Source organism: Sarcophilus harrisii, chromosome 4 (assembly GCF_902635505.1).
Source record: "Sarcophilus harrisii chromosome 4, mSarHar1.11, whole genome shotgun sequence".
Taxonomy (NCBI): Eukaryota; Metazoa; Chordata; class Mammalia; order Dasyuromorphia; family Dasyuridae; genus Sarcophilus; species Sarcophilus harrisii.
Window position 1 is genome coordinate 170002606 of NC_045429.1, and position 16917 is coordinate 170019522.

Genomic DNA, 16917 nt, shown 5'->3' on the forward strand with positions numbered 1-16917 from the left:
CTACTCTCAAATAGATTTTCTTTGATCTAGTAATCCTTGATCCCTTTGCTGTTGCAGAAATAAGACTTTCCATCTCTTGGCTCAAGACATTTTCTCTTTGTATTTTCCAGGTTTAAAATACTCTCCCTTCCTCATCTCAGCCTCATCTCCAGCCTCTTTTAAGCGTCAAAAAAAATTCTATCATCTACACTGGAGGTCTTTTCCAACCCCATTTAATTCTAATGCTTTTCCACTCTGATCTTATTCATCCTACCTATAGATTATTTGGCTATTGCCAGTCATCCTTATCTATAACGTGCCACTGGACCCAAGTGGCTCCAGAGTACAAAGTGAAGCTGGTGACTTTACCCAGCCTTCACTTAAATTCAATTTATTAACATGATGTCAGGGTTCTCTTCAAGACTCAATGATAAACAACAGATTTCTTATTGTTTCCCCCATTAAATTATGAGCCCTTCAAGACTAGGGACTTTTAAGATCAGTGAAGTGCTTTATCATTTCTCTTGATCTTTACAACCTATATTTTTAATTGTTTTCAGTTGTGTCTAACTCTGCATGATATTTGTGATCGTTCTCCTTTCTTGGAAAGCTACTGAACAGTGGTTTGCTGTTTCCTCAGCTCATTTTACAGATAAAGAAACTGAGGCCAGCAGAATTAAGTGACTTCTCCAGGGTCATACAGCTACTAAAGTGTCATTGGCCAAACTTGAACTCAAATTCCAGGTCCAGTATTTTATCCATTGAACCACCTAATTGCAGTTGGTATTATTTTTCTCATTTTATAAATGAGGAAACAGCTTGATGAAAGTTTAATGACCTATCCAGAGTTAGTAACACAGCCACAGCTTCACCTAAGTCTTCTGATCAATTGTCCATTTTCCTTTCCACTATATCATGGTTCTTTCACTATTTTATAGCTTTCTCAAATATTTTTCCAGCATTTATCTCGAAGTAGCCAGATTTTACAAGCCAAATTAGGATAGGGAATGTATGATTTATGTATAAATATGACTGAGGCAATTAAGGATAAATAACATGCTAAGCTTACCCAACTTGGGCCTGCTTCAAAGGAAGAGGATCAAAGAAAATAATACCTTATATATGGCTTTGCCTTATTGCTATTACATTTATAGGTTCAGACTGAATTGTTTTTTCAGCTGCCACTTCAGAAGACAGGGATGTGAATAGTAATTATAACCTTTCTACTATATGCAAGACTCCCTGGAACAGGTTATATTGGCAGCTGTCTAGAAGAGGGTATGTAGGCTGGACTATATAGCATGGCTTCTTAAACTTTTTCCACCCCATGAAAAAATGAGAAATTTTTTCATGATCCTGGTATATAAATATGAAAAATAGCTGATACAAATCAAACACAGACAATAAATCATAATTTCACAATCCCCACATTCAATTACAAGACCCTTTCATGGGGTATGAACCACATAAGCTGGAGACCACAGAACAAATAGCTTTGAAGCTAGGAGGAATCTTAGAGTTTATTTAGTCCAGTCCTCATTTCTTAGAAGAGGATACTTGGGTTCCCGCAAGTAAGTAACTTGCCTAAAAAATAAAGAAAGCAACAGTAAGAGATGGAATTTGATGAGAGATGTGATTTATAGCAGGTCCACAGTAAGCTAGAAAGAACTTCATTCAAACCCTATCTCTAAGAGATATTGGCTGTGTGACCCTGAGTAAATCACTTAAAATCTTAGTACTTTAGGCAACTCTCAGACACTTAAAAGATGCAAAGGTGTCAACCTACATTGCTAGTTTCTGTTACCAGGAGTTCCCTATTCAGCTAAAATCACAGGGATAGTCTTTTTATTTTTATTTATTTATTTTTTAAAATAACTTTTTATTGTCAGAACCCATGCCATGGTATTTTTTACATTATCCCTTGCACTCACTTCTGTTCCTATTTTCCCCCTCCCTTCCTCCACCCTCTCTTCTAGATGGCAAGCAGTCCTATACATGTTAAATAGGTCACAGTATGTCCTAGATACAATATATGTGTGCAGAACCAAATAGTTCTCTTGTTGCACAAGAAGAATTGGATTCAGAAGGTATCAATAACGGGGAAGAAAAACAAAAATGCAAACAGTTTACATTCATTTCCCAGTGTTCTTTCTTTGGGTGTAGCTGCTTCTGCCCATCCTTGATCAATTGAAACTGAGTTAGGTCTCTATGTCAAAGAAATCCACTTCCATCAAAGGACATCCTCATACAGTATTGTTGTTGACATATATAATGATCTCCTGGTTTTGCTCATTTCACTTAGCATCAGTTCATGTAAGTTTCTCCAAGCCTCTCTGTATTCATCCTGCTGGTCATTTCTTACAGAACAATAATATTCCATAACATTTATATACCACAATTTACCCATTGATGGGCATCCACTCAGTTTCCAGCTTCTAGCCACTACAAACAGGGCTGCCACAAACATTCGTGCACATACAGGTCCCTTTCCCTTCTTTATAATCTCTTTGGGATATAATCCCAGTAGTAACACTGCTGGATCAAAGGGTATGCACAGTTTGATAACTTTTGGAGCATAGTTCCAAACTACTCTCCAGAATGGCTGGATTCATTCATAACTCCATCAACAATGCATCAGTGAGGGACAGTTTTTTTTTTTAAAGCCCCCGACAGCGGTTGTACAGTAAGGGAGATTTTACACTGAGAAGCACAACACGGTCTTACTAGATAGCACACTGGTTTAAGATCTCAGGAAGACTTAAGAGCTGGAGACTCTGCTACAGCTAGCTTCATTCTGGATTTAAGCGGGATTGCTTAATCTTTCAGCGCTCCAAGAACTAACGCTAAATTGCAGAGCTCTGTTGGTAGATGCAGTTTCTTCATCCGAGCTCCCTAAAGCAATGGAATCAGAGGGTTTCTGGCTCCAGAGTCCTTTCTTCCAAGAACTCTTTTATCTTTAATAAATGGGCCCATTTTAAAGGCGAGAAAATAAAAACAACATTCCAGGAGTCTAATCCAATCACGTATCACGTCAAAAAGCCCGGGAAACTCAGGGGGGTGGGGAGTTTTGTGTGCATCTTTCCAGGGAGGGCAAGTTACCGACCTTGCTTCTGGTACCCAAGGACATTCTGATCCCAGCTGGGGTTTGGAACAGAAAAGTAAAACAGAGCGTCAGGGGGCGCCACAGTTGCCCTGGAGGCAACAGGCGAGGCTCCGCAGCGGTGGCGAAGTAGGAAAGAAGAGATGTCAGGGGATTGAAGTTTGGGAGCACTAGCCCCTTCCGCCTCTGCGCCCAGAGGGCGCGGGGAAGGTTAATTATATCTGAAGGCGGAACTTCCTGTCCCGGGAGGTAAGCGGAAGCCGAGTTTAGAAGGTCGCCGAGAGTAGGAGCTGAGAGGGCGTGTCCAAGCCGGAAGGTAAGCTTCGACTGCCACAGAGAAGGGGAGGCTGTCGCGTTCGGGGAGCGGGGGCGGGGCTCCGGAGGCTAATTGGAGGAACCCTCCCCGCGCTTTCGCACGGGGTCGGGAAAAAGGTAGACGGGCTGGACAGTTTATAGCGGAGGCTTTTAACCACTGCTGGAACTGCGGAGGAAGCTTTGGTGGCGGCCGAAGGAGCGATACGGCGAAGACAGAACGTCCGTCTGTTCATCGCTCCTTCTGAGAGTGTCCTTCGACTGTCTGGCGTGCTCTCTCCCCTACTGCAGATGGACGGGGCGTCCGCGGCCACCGGTGAAAAGCAATCCCTTCTACCGCCTTCTCAGCAGGAGGGCTTGCGGCCTGACCAGCCCAACGAGGGGAACCCCGCCGCTTCCCAAGGTAATCCAGAATGCAGGATCCCGGATCGAAAGCTGGAAGAGCGTGTAGTACAACTCCTGCATTTTACAGATGAACAAGTTGAGACAGAGAGAGGAGGTTACATAATTTTTAAGGGAGGATTCAACCTGCATTCCTTGTTCGGTTCTAGCCACTACATCGTGCCCTACCCCTTCTGTAATAGCTGACATTTATGTTACCTGTGTGCCAGGCACCGTACTGAGTGCTTTACAAATGTTATCTCTGGGGTGCTGGTATTCTCTCCATTTTACAGATGAGGAAACTGAGACAAACAGGTTAAGTGACTTGCCCAGGGTCACACAGCTTGTAAGACTCTGAGGCTGAATTTGAATAACGGCTTCTGGGACCAAAGGTATATATGTGTGTAAATATATGTAAGTTGGAGATATATATATATATATATATATATATATATATATATATATACGTGTGTACACATATGTATTTATGTGTATATGTATATAGACATGCACACATGTAATTTGTTATATATAATTATAGCGTGTATACATAATTACATATTTGTGTATATAGAAGGGGTATATATGTTCAGGTAAACATATTACATACATATAAGTATACACACAAGATTCAGGTGTACTGTCCAGATTTCACAGGCATATGGTGAAGAGGTTTTTTTTCTTGGTGTTAATTGGTAGGCCAAAATTAACACAAGCAGCAGAGAATCAATCCACATTTTGTTGTGTTTCAGCTTTAGAGGCTGCATTGAGTACACAATCATTTGTGAACAAAAATCTCTTTGTATCAATTCTCCTTCAACTCTAGCCTTGACTTTTAGCCTTTTCAAGTTAAATAATTTATCATCATTACAGCAGTTGATCTTGATGCTTTATTGGGTCCTCATTGAAAGTGTCTGACACACAGTAGATATTTAATAAATGCCATTTGACTTACTAAATAATCATTGCTTGTGCCTGTACACACATCCCTAATTTCACTGTTCAGCAAAAGGACAGTTCAACAAAATTTCTCGGTTATCGAAACTTGGGTCTTTTCGTAATTTTATCTTGAGAAGAAGTAATCAAAAGCTGTATCAGTAATATTCATATTCAGGAGCATGATTTGATTCCTGAATATCACTTTTAACTCTTACCTTCTTTCCCTTGTGCTCTCATTTCTTATCTAATTACGCAAAAACTTTTTTTTTTTTTTTTTATTTAATAGCCTTTAATTTACAGGATATATACATGGGTAACTTTACAGCATTAACAATTGCCAAACCTCTTGTTCCAATTTTTCACCTCTTACCCACCCCCCACCCCCTCCCCTAAATGGCAGGATGACCAGTAGATGTTAAATATATTAAAATATAACTTAGATACACAATAAGTATACATGACCAAAACATTATTTTGCTGTACAAAAAGAATCAGACTCTGAATTATTGTACAATTAGCTTGTGAAGGAAATCAAAGATGCAGGTGTGCATAAATATAGGGACTGGGAATTCAATGTAATGGTTTTTAGTCATCTCCCAGAGTTCTTTTTCTGGGTATAGCTAGTTCAGTTCATTACTGCTCCATTAGAAATGATTTGGTTGATCTCGTTGCTGAGGATGGCCTGATCCATCAGAACTGGTCATCATCTAGTATTGTTGTTGAAGTATATAATGATCTCCTGGTCCTGCTCATTTCACTCAGCATCAGTTCGTGTAAGTCTCTCCAGGCCTTTCTGAAATCATCCTGTTGGTCATTTCTTACAGAACAGTAATATTCCATAATTTTCATATACCACAATTTATTCAGCCATTCTCCAACTGATGGACATCCATTCAGTTTCCAGTTTCTAGCCACTACAAAAAGGGCTGCCACAAACATTCGTGCACATACAGGTCCCTTTCCCTTCTTTATAATCTCTTTGGGATATAATCCCAGTAGTAACACTGCTGGATCAAAGGGTATGCACAGTTTGATAACTTTTTGAGCATAGTTCCAAACTACTCTCCAAAATGGTTGGATTCGTTCACAACTCCACCAACAATGAATCAATGTCCCAGTTTTCCCACATCCCCTCCAACAATCATCATTATTTTTTCCTGTCATCTTAGCCAATCTGACAGGTGTGTAGTGGTATCTTAGAGTTGTCTTAATTTGCATTTCTCTGATTAATAATGACTTGGAGCATCTTTTCATATGACTAGAAATAGTTTCAATTTCTTCATCTGAGAATTGTCTGTTCATATCCTTTGACCATTTTTCAATTGGAGAATGGCTTGATTTTTTATAAATTAGAGTTAATTCTCTATATATTTTGGAAATGAGGCCTTTATCAGAACCTTTGACTGTAAAAATATTTTCCCAGTTTATTGCTTCCCTTCTAATCTTGTCTGCATTAGTTTTGTTTGTACAAAAACTTTTCAGTTTGGTATAATCGAAATTTTCTATTTTGTGATCAGTAATGATCTCTAGTTCTGCTTTGGTCATAAAAACCTTCCCCTTCCACAGGTCTGAGAGGTAAACTATCCTATGTTCCTCTAATTTATTAATAATTTCATTCTTTATGCCTAGGTCATGAACCCATTTTGACCTTATCTTGGTGTACGGCGTTAAGTATGGATCAATGCCTAGTTTCTGCCATATTAGTTTCCAATTTTCCCAGCAATTTTTATCAAACAGTAAGTTCTTATCCCAAAAGCTGGGATCTTTGGGTTTGTCAAAGACTAGGTTGCTATATTTGTTGATTGTTTTATCCCTTGAACCTAATCTATTCCACTGATCAACTAATCTATTCCTTAGCCAATACCAAATAGTTTTGGTAACTGCTGCTCTATAGTATAGTTTTAGATCTGGTACAGCTAAGCCACCATCATTTGATTTTTTTTTTATTAATTCCCTTGAAATTCTTGACCTTTTGTTTTTCCATATGAACTTTGTTGTTATTTTTTCCTAGGTCATTTAATTACGCAAAAACTTAACAAGTAAAAGAAAATATCATTGATTTTGGTAAGAGCAAAGGTTAGGAGTCAGAAAAAACTGAGGTTACACTGTTATTTGGGACTAGTGAAATATTTGAGTTATTTAATACTTGAGTTATTTACCAAGCTTAGTAAATATTGAGTTGGAATACTTGGAAAGCTGAATTTAGAAAATTAAAACAATTGAGATGAATAGGAGTGCAAAAAAAAGGCATTTTCCACAGAAATAGATCTATTTTTTTTGAGTCCCAACTGCTACTATTTTTTATTTTTTTATTAAAGTTTTTTATTTTCAAAATATAGGCATGGATAATTTTTCAACATTGACCCTTGCAAAATCTTGTGTTCCAAATTTCCCCCCCCCTCCCCTAGATGGCAAGTAATCCAATATATGTTAAACATGTTTAATTCTTCTATACATATTTCTACAATTATCATGCTACACAAGAAAAATCAAGATGGGAGGCAGCTAGGTGGTACAGTGAATAGAGCACCAGCCCCGAGGTCAAGAGGACCTGAGTTCAAATCTGGTCTCAGCTACTTAACACTTCCTAGCTGTGTGATCCTGGGCAAGTCACTTAACCCCAACTGCGTCAGCAAAAAAGGGAAAAAAGAAAAATCAAGGTCTGACTATTTTAAAGGAGCTGTGATTTAATTATTCTGGATATAATGGAAAGGTAGTGTACTCTTATGGAAAGTAATAGATATGGAATGAAGAAACTGAAGAGTGGGGAAAATTCTCACATTTTTCAGTGTGGCAGAAAAGGTCAAGGAATACTTTAATCACTGAGAAAAGGCCATGCACTTTAGTAAGAAATAAGATGTCATTTGTATATGTAACCAACAAGGTGAAAAATAGACATTTTTTCACTAACTTGAAAAACCCACAAAAGAGGAATTATGCACCAGAGGTAGAATGCTTATAGCTGTCTACACACACCACGAAATTAGGAACCCTAACCAGGTGAGAGCTTTATGAATTAACAATTGTGAAAATCAATTCCTACAGCTCTTTCAGCACCCTTCCTACCACTAGCTTCCAGGATCTCACAGGGTATCCAAACACACTTACCAGCTTCTCTTCTAGGATTCATTCACTCAGGAATTTTTCCCTATTACTGTATTCTCTGAGAGTACATGTCATCTCTGAGCTTCTGGCAATATTATGTTATGACAAGTAGGGTGGCTTACATTTTTTTAATCTGGTGGTTGATGTCTAGAAGTTTATGTTACTTAATAGCACTACTGAAGTGTACTCTTGTTTACTTAGAACACTGCTCTCCCAATCTCTACTCTTAGAGGAACATAATCTCTCTATAGAAAGGTAGAATCTGATGAAAAGAAATTCCTAAATCTGGGATAAATTTTTTAGTTTATTTTATTATTTTTAGGGGGTGGATAACTTAATTTTGTGTCATATAACACGAACCAATAGCATACCTTTCTGATAAATGGAATATCTATCCCTAAAGGAACTAACTGGGACTATGTTTCAAATTTTTATTGAATTGAATTGAAAAACAACAATTACAATTAAATGATAAATGTATTGTGTCACTTTGGCATGTAATCATGGTGTGTATGTGTGAGTTAAAATCTGATTTCAGACACTTAATAACTATTTGACCTTAGGTAAGTCATTTAACCCTGTCATCTGTAAAATGAGCTGGAGAAGGAAATGGCAAACTATTCCAGTAACTCTTCTAAGAAAATCCTAGATGCAGTCAAGGTTACTCTGGTATTAGTGTTTGTAAAGAAGAACAGAGGATCACAAATCCATAGACCTATTTAAGTGTTCAACTGCACCAAGATGAAGAATAAAATATGATTTAAGACACAGTATATTTATACTACTCTCTCTTTTCCAGACTCCAAGATCATAGCCCTTGTTACTTCTAATATGTTATCATTAAATCAAAGTTTGTTTATTTTTAAAGTGTCCTTGATGAGATTTATGAGCCATTCTAATCTTTGTGAAAAGGATTAGAAATTACTTTTACAAGTATCACATTTATAAATAATTTCAGCAGGTAACAAGATTTTTTGATATTTTTTCTTAAATTTGTTCATGAAATCTGGAAGCCTCTTTGGGAGCTGCATGGCTATATACAGATTATGATAACCTTTTTGTGTTTGTTGTGTTGTTTGGTTGTGTCTGACTTCATGACCATTATTTGGAATTTTCTTTTTTCTTTTTTTTTAAATTATTTAAAGAAAAAAAGAAAAGGAAAACAAAGCAAAACAGAAGATTGTCATGTGCCCAGCACATCAGGGAGGATTCAAAATATATAACAATAAATTACCAGTTCAAGAAAGGATATATAATAGTAGAAGAAATCATATTCATGGGTGTCTATCTTTTCTCCCTCTAGGTTGTTCTTTTGTTGTCTGCTGTACACTTTTTTTTTTTTTAGTTTATTTTTTTCCCCTTTCATTCTCTCTTCCCACCTCCCTCAATCAAGTTAAGCAAGGATATATTTATGTATACCTATATAAATTATATACACATACATATATATTTCCACACACATACACACAGACTCAGACACTCTCTCTCTCTCTCTCTCTCTCTCTCTCTCTCTCTCTCACACACACACACACACACACACACACCTTTCCCATCCCTGCTAACTCATTGCTTTAATTCTATTCCTTAATTTACTTTGCTATTACTTAACTTTCCCCCATTCATGGATACCTCCCTTGTCTTCTTCCCCTACTCTTTGCTTCCCCCTCCACCAATCTCTCACCCCTTATTTCTTTATAGATTTTGCAGGGAGCTAAACTCTTTATGGTATTTATGTAAGTCTAGTCTATTTAACCCATTCCTGAAGTGAGTAGGTTTTTAGAACTATGAACCCTCCTCCCCACTTTAATGCCTCTGTATCTGTTTTTCCTCTGCACCTCATTTGGGTAACATTATTGCTCATATCAATCTTAAACATATCATATACATTTCCATGTAAGAAACATAAGCAATTTGTCCATGTTAAGTTCCTTGAAATTGATCTTTGCTATTGGCTCTAACATGTTAATTTTCTATTAAGTTTAGGTTTGGTTGATAGTTCTGAAAATCTGCAAGTTTAGTTGAATGTCCATTTTTCCTCATTCAATATTATGGATAATTTTGCTGGATATGATATTTTTGGTGCAAGCTTAGTTCTTTTGATTACCAGTATATATGATTTCAGGACCTGTAGTCTTTTCTGGCTGTTGATAAGTCCTGTACAATTCTAGTTGTAGTTCCAGGGTATTTGAATTGTTTTTTTCTTGTTTCTTGTAAAATTTTCTCTTTGATCTGGGAGTTTCAAAATTTGGCAATAATATATCTGTGTATTTTCCACAAAATATCTCTTTGAGATGGTGATTGGTGGATTTTTTTTCTCTCTCTATTTTCCACTTTTGTTCTATCACTCAGTAAAATTTTCTTGGATTATTTCTTCCATTATTTTGTGAAGGCTTTTTTTGGTCACATCTTTCAGGTAGTCTAATTCTTATATTTTTTCTTTTTGATCTGTTCTCTAGAGCTATTGTTTTTCTTTTATTTCACTTTCTGTCATTTGGGTCACACAGATAATATGTATCTGAGATTGGATTTGAACTCAGGTCCTCCTGACTCTAGGCTAGCACTTTATCCACTCTGACACTTAGCTGCCCCATAATAAATACCCATTCCTCTTTGTGTAATTATTTATTAAATATATGCCATTAACTTCTCCACTACAGCACTTTAACAAATATACACCTTTTCCTAGGAAGGAATTAAGTTTATGTTGTAACCTTTATAATCTCTTGTTTTCTATCTTTTCTTAATTCTTTCTGGGAACTCTCATAATGGAGACTTCTTTAAAACTATAGAAAACCACATTGGAAATGCACTTGATCATTTTGAAATTCTTCCTCCACCAATAAAAGCCATACACATGTCTTTTTACATCATTTATCTTTTAAATCAATAGCAGGCATCCCAAAGAATGAAGAGGATAAGAATCATTAGAGCATTATGATGTGAAGATTTGTATATTGACAAGAGTGTTCACCCTAAAAATTTGTTGCCAGATTGAAGGGGATTTCTGAAACTATGGAAAACATGGTTTTGTGATCTTAATAGTAAAATATGGTGACTAATACAACACTAGGATATTCCTTTACTTTATCATATATCTTATAGCCTAATAATGAATGTATTATAATTGAAGTAATATAAATTACTTTTTATAGGGAACTAGATTATGTATTTTTTGAGTTATCAAATTGTAGGTATAGGAGAGAAAAGGGGAAATTCTTTGTTGGGAAGGCCAAGAAGGTATTGCTGCTACCAATAGTATGTGCAAGTATTGGGATGTGTCCTTGAAAAAATGCAAAATTCCATCCCCAGGACATTGTGATATTAACAGTCAAATAAAAGGTACCAGTATAATTGGGTTTCGTACCACATTTTATTCTTTTTTTTTTTATCCCTAGAAATGGCTGCTTCTTTTTTGAAGACTTCAACTCTTTCTGTAAGGAAAAAACTATTCCAACAAACTGGCTTTCCAGTATACTGCACTTCTCATGGTTTTTATGAGGAAGATGTCAAAAAGAAACTTCAGCAATTTACTGGTGGATCTATTGACCTTCAGAAGGAAGATGATGGCATTGGCATTCTCACTCTTAACAATCCAAGTAAAAAGAATGCATTATCAGGTACTAATGATTCCCTGCTGTGCCCACAACCCCCAGACTTGTTGAAGATTAATGGAAGAATTTGAGTTACCACATTCAAATAGAAAGAGCACTACTGGTTTTGGAGTCACTGAACCACAGTTTAAATTCTGCCTGTTACTACCTATGTAACTTTAAGCAGATTCCTCTCTGGACTTCAGTTTCTTCATATGCAAAATGAGAAAGTTAGACTAAATGAAGTTCCCTTTCTTTAACTCTACCTTTATAGTCTTATGATCTAATAAATAAGTGCCAATCAGTTGATTGAATGAGCCAACCTTACACCATGTTTTTTGAGTTTTTCTTACATTAGTTCTGATAAACACATTATACTCCTAAATCAATGACATACAAAGGGTTACACATTTTGTGGGCTTGTTTTTCCATGATGATTTTTTTAAAAACTTACATTGGCTTCTTTGTATCATGGAATATATTTCAGAACTGACTTTGCATACTTTAGTGTATGTTGAGGGAATGAAAAGTCATGTTAATAGACTATAATAGACTAAGAAAAACATAATAGAAAAAGTGAGTCTATAGCAAAAGAACCACATTATACTTTTGGGGGCAAGAAGAGATGATTCTAATATTATCTCCTGTTCTGAATGATATATTTTTCTGTTTTGCATTTGCTGGTTGATTTAGTCATATGTATTTTGATCAAATGTTTATTTCATTAAAACTATCAGAATATAACAACTTTTAAGACCAGAGATTGTGTTCATAGGATGTTAGACTTAGAAATGGAAAGGAATTTAGAGACCATCTAGTTTAATTATTTTACATATAAAAAAGTTGAGGCCCAGAGAGGTTAAGTGAATTGTCCAAGATCACAAAAGTATTGACAAATCCAGTGTATCACTTAGGCTATGTCCACTTTAATTTTTTTTAATTCCTTCATCCTTTACAAAGAATAGGGGAATAGAGGAACTTATATTGGGACTTTAGAGGCCATCTAATCCAACTTCCTCATTTTATAAGTGAAGAAAGAAACTAAGTCTTAGATACGTTAATTAACTTTTTACTGGTCACTAATGCCATAGAAAGGATTTAAACTGAAATTTTCTGGACTCCATGTCCACTATTCCATATATTATATCATACTAAGAACCTACATAGAAATATTCATCCTTAGGAAAAATTCAGCAAATATCTGTTCTGACTGACTTTTAACTGTAAGATAAAATTTTAATCAACAAAAAGAAAACTTCCAAAATTTCAGTGGAATAAAGTGAACTAATTAAGCAGAGAGAGTCAACATCCTTAATGTAGTATATCCTGGTAGTGGTATGAAAAGTAATAGAGAAAATAACCAGAATATATTCTGATCTTGAAAGGTGGCTTACATTCTAATGGAAAAGTTTATAATTTAATGGATTAAGTAATGGCCAGAGTAAACTTTAGTATGTTTTAATCCAAATCTTTGTCTTAATTTATCACTGTGTTAAAATTTTTTTTGGTTTCTAAGGCAGTTTCTTCGGAAAGAAAAAATAAGAATATCACACTGAGAACACTGTGAACTTGAAAAGTTACCAAAAATGTTAGCATAAGCCTATCCAAAAGATAAACATTGGAAGATTTTTTTTTTAAAGAAGTTTTAATTTTTTCCTCTTTCTACAATTCCCTTTACATTCCTTTAGAGACCAAGGAAGAAGTTTTGGTCTAATTGAATCTTCTCCTTAGCTTAGTTTCTTTTTTTAACCACTGCCTTAAACATAATCTTTCCCTTTTATGAATGAACATTGTGTTGATGCTCAGCTCAGCTTAACACTTAAATCATATGCTGCCTTGCATTGTTTTGTAACTGTTTCACATGATACATAAATTACATTAAGGCTTTTGTGTCTTTTCTATTTTTCCCAAAATCCAGTGCAGTGCTATACTCATAGACAAGAGAGACTTGGAATGTACTTACTGACCTTGGAGTTTTGTTTCTATTTTCCTAGTTTTTTTTGTTTTGTTTTTTTTTCAATAACAGGAGTTATGATGCTACAGCTTCTGGAGAAGGTGATTGAACTAGAAAATTGGAAAGAAGGAAAAGGTCTTATTGTCTGTGGGGCAAAAAACACTTTTTGCTCAGGATCCGATTTGAATACTGTAAAAAGTATAGGAACCTCAAAGGTCAGTGGTCATGTAAATTTCTACATCTTGTTATACCTGTTGAAACATAAAATCATTGATTTGGCACTGGAATAAAAAATATAGTCTATCATTTTACATTTCGGAAAACTGACTTAACAGTGGTAAGTGCTTTGTCCAGAGTCACAAAGTAGCAAGAGATAGAGGCAAAATTTGAACCCAGATCCTCAGACTTCAAAACCAGCACACTTCTCACTCTTGGCTTAAATTTTCTTCCTTAAATTTTTCCTTTAGGAGGAAATTAGTATTGTTTATTATGTTATATTTCTAAGGCTTTTAAGAAGGCAATTCCTGATTAATCTCTTTTCAGAAATTTATATTTTACCTTGAATGATGAGACTGATATAAGGGAAACAAGCAGCTTTTTATAGTTCTATAGTAATAGAACACATTCTTCAACTGACTTTATCCTGTCCTTGCTTATGTAAGGATAATAAGATTCAACTACTTGATTATTGGCTTTCTAGATTTATTTGTTCTTATATATTCCTCTAGAAACTGTTTAAAGTATTTGTTTCATTTTTTCAAATATTTAATTAGAAACTAGCATAAGTAGTGGGAAGTATTAAAAGGAGTATAGCTAGCTTTTAAAGAGGCAGCAAAAAGTATGAACTATTTAGGAGATAGGACTTCTGTAAATATCAATAAGGAATTGTTTCTTTCCTTAGTTACCCAAGGACAACTACTTTCATCATCTACCCTCTTTAATTCTCCTAGCCTCACTTCCCTTGCATTCATCCTCTTTTCCCTAAAGGAATAATGATTGGTAGTTATTTGTCTATCATAAACATAAATATGATGTGTTTTGTATGCATATTACATATGAAGGGGAGTAAGTAGTGTTCTTTCCACTTTATTGTGGTGCCTCATATTCTTCCTTTAATTTCATCTAGTGGGGGGAAGTCACTAATATCTGAGAATATATTAATTTTACATGGGTTTGTTAAGAATGAGAATGCCAATGCTACCATCTTCCTTTTGAAGATTAATGGATCTGCCAGTAGACTACAGAAGTTTCTTTTTGCTTTCTTGTTCATGAAAACTATCAGAAGTGCCTTAGATTGGGAAAGCAGTTTAGTGTAGTAGTACAAAAAGAATTGAAAGCTTCAAAAAAGAAGTTATTTCATTGGTTCTCAAGCTGCATCCACCAGGGACAAAGGGAATATTGTGGTTCATGAAGGTAGTGGCAGTAGTTTGGCTTTCCTGGCTTTACAGATGTAGCATTCTGCAAATCTTGGAAGTGCCATGTAAATATAAATTGTCTTTGTTGTTATTGTTTTTCATCACCTCTCATTCTGCATGTTTCTTTATGTTTAAGTGAATGGAGCAATGAACTAGTAGACTAAGGAATCATTCAGTATAATAATAATAATTCAATTAGCTCTGTGACTTTAGGCAAGTCACCTAACTTTCTGTTTGCTTGTCTCTAAAATGAGATCACTGAGATATGACCTTATTGAGATGTGAAAATAAAATGAAATAATAGTTTAGAAAATAATTTATAATCAAGCTCTTGATTCTTTTTAAAATATTTTTTATTGGGGCAGCTAGTTGTCTCAGTAGATAGAGCACTGACCCTGGAGTTAGGAGTACCTAAGTTCCAATCCAGCCTCTGACCTCTTACTGTGTGAGATTGGGCAATTCACTTAACCATGATTGCTTTCTCTCTTCTCTCTCCAAAAATAATTTTTAATTAGCTCTGAAACAGGTTTCAATGTCTTTTTTAATAAAAAAAATATATTTTCCAGGGAATAGAAATTTTTAGAACGAGCAAAATTTCTGGCATCTACTGAGTTTGTCTTAGAACAAGTTTCATAGGATCAAAGTTTAGAGCTAGAAGGGACTTTCAGTGATCATATAGCACAATCTTCTGATTTTATAGTTGAGGAAACTATATTCCAGAGAGGTTATGACTTATGCAAGGTCACAAAAGAATTAAGGAGTAGACCTGCTATTTGGTCACCACCTCTAACTACACATTTAGATGCTTTCTATTTTACCATATTGCTTTTTATCTACACATTATAAATTTAAATTTTGATTATAATGTAAATTAATGGGAAATCTGTGATTTAACAAGCTTCCCTTTGTGCAAAAACTTTCCAGGACTCGATTAATGTTTCATTCAATAAGCATTTATTAAGTGAATACTATGTGCCAGATATGCTAGGCTCTGGATACAATAAATAATTCCTACTTAAAAGAAATTTTACATTGTAATGGGAAGACAAGAAATATACATATATGTATGATATTTTATATGATATACACAATGTATATTTATGTACACACACAAAATAAATATAAATAAGTACAAAATCATTAACTATAAGATAGTTTGTTGGTGGGGGGGGGGGTCAGAAAAGGAAGACTCAGTAAAGGCTTCTTGCAAAAGATGAAGCTTGAACTGTGTCTTGTAAGAGAAGAACACTATGAAGTAGAGATGAAGAAGCAGTGGAGAACACCTGGTTCAAAGGCATGAGTTTGAAGATGGAGAATCATATGTAAATAATAGAGAAGCCAGTTTTGCTGTATTGCAGAATATGAAAGGGAGACTAGAAAGATAGCTTAGGACTAGGTTGTGAAGAACTTTAAACGTTAAATAGAGTTTATCATTTATCCTAGAGGCATTAGAGTTTATTCAGTAGGGAGTAATAAGATCATATTTCCATTTAAGGAAAATAACTTTGGCTGCAGTGGCTATAATACTCTGTAATCATTTGTTAAGCTCTTACCAGCCATTGTGCTAAAGATGGGTATACTAATACAAGTAAGAAGGGACAGTTCCAGTTCTCAAGGAGCTTTCATTCTAAGACACCTAAAAAAAGGCTGAAATGGAGTGGGGTATGGCTAGACTATAGTAGAAAATGTCTGGAATACAGCCTGAAGAAGAATAAAACATGGCTGGCCTAGGCATCCTTCTTAAATTGAGGTTCTGGGAGGAACCATCCTATCATAGGGAAAGATACTTCCAATAAGCAACTAGAGAGAGAGGTGAAGTTCAGAGAATAAACTGAGGTTGAATATATAGATATTCTACATAGAAAAGGTAAACCCATAGGAACTAATGAGGTCACCCACACAAAGATTAAGGGAGAAGAGAAGATATATTAAAGAATCTTAGGATACATCCACATTTAGAGGCATGATTTGAATGATGATCAGCAAAGAAGACAGAAGGTAAATAGTCGGGTTGGTATGAGGAGAAGAAGGGAAGAGTGGTATCCCAAAAACTGAGAGTATCCAGAAGTAGGTGGTCAACTGAATTAAATACAGTAGGTAGGGTGAGTACTGAGAAAAGACCAACAGATTTGTCAATTAAGG

General features: G+C 35.5%; 1 protein-coding gene across 3 annotated transcripts in view; it reads left to right on the top strand.

Annotated features, from left to right (window-relative positions):
* Positions 1-3307: 3307 nt before the first annotated feature.
* ECHDC1 (ethylmalonyl-CoA decarboxylase 1) overlaps positions 3308-16917 on the top strand; it is a 53310-nt gene continuing 39700 nt past the window's right edge. The window contains exons 1-4 of one of the 3 annotated variants that reach the window (XM_031964307.1): positions 3308-3395; positions 3683-3794; positions 11212-11433; positions 13433-13575. In XM_031964307.1, the coding sequence (XP_031820167.1) occupies positions 3683-3794; positions 11212-11433; positions 13433-13575 (477 nt within the window). In that variant the 5' untranslated portion in view covers positions 3308-3395. Of the gene's footprint in view, positions 3396-3682; positions 3795-6423; positions 6448-11211; positions 11434-13432; positions 13576-16917 lie in introns of those variants that run through there. The other 2 variants (XM_012549323.3, XM_031964309.1) reach the window with 2 other exon arrangements.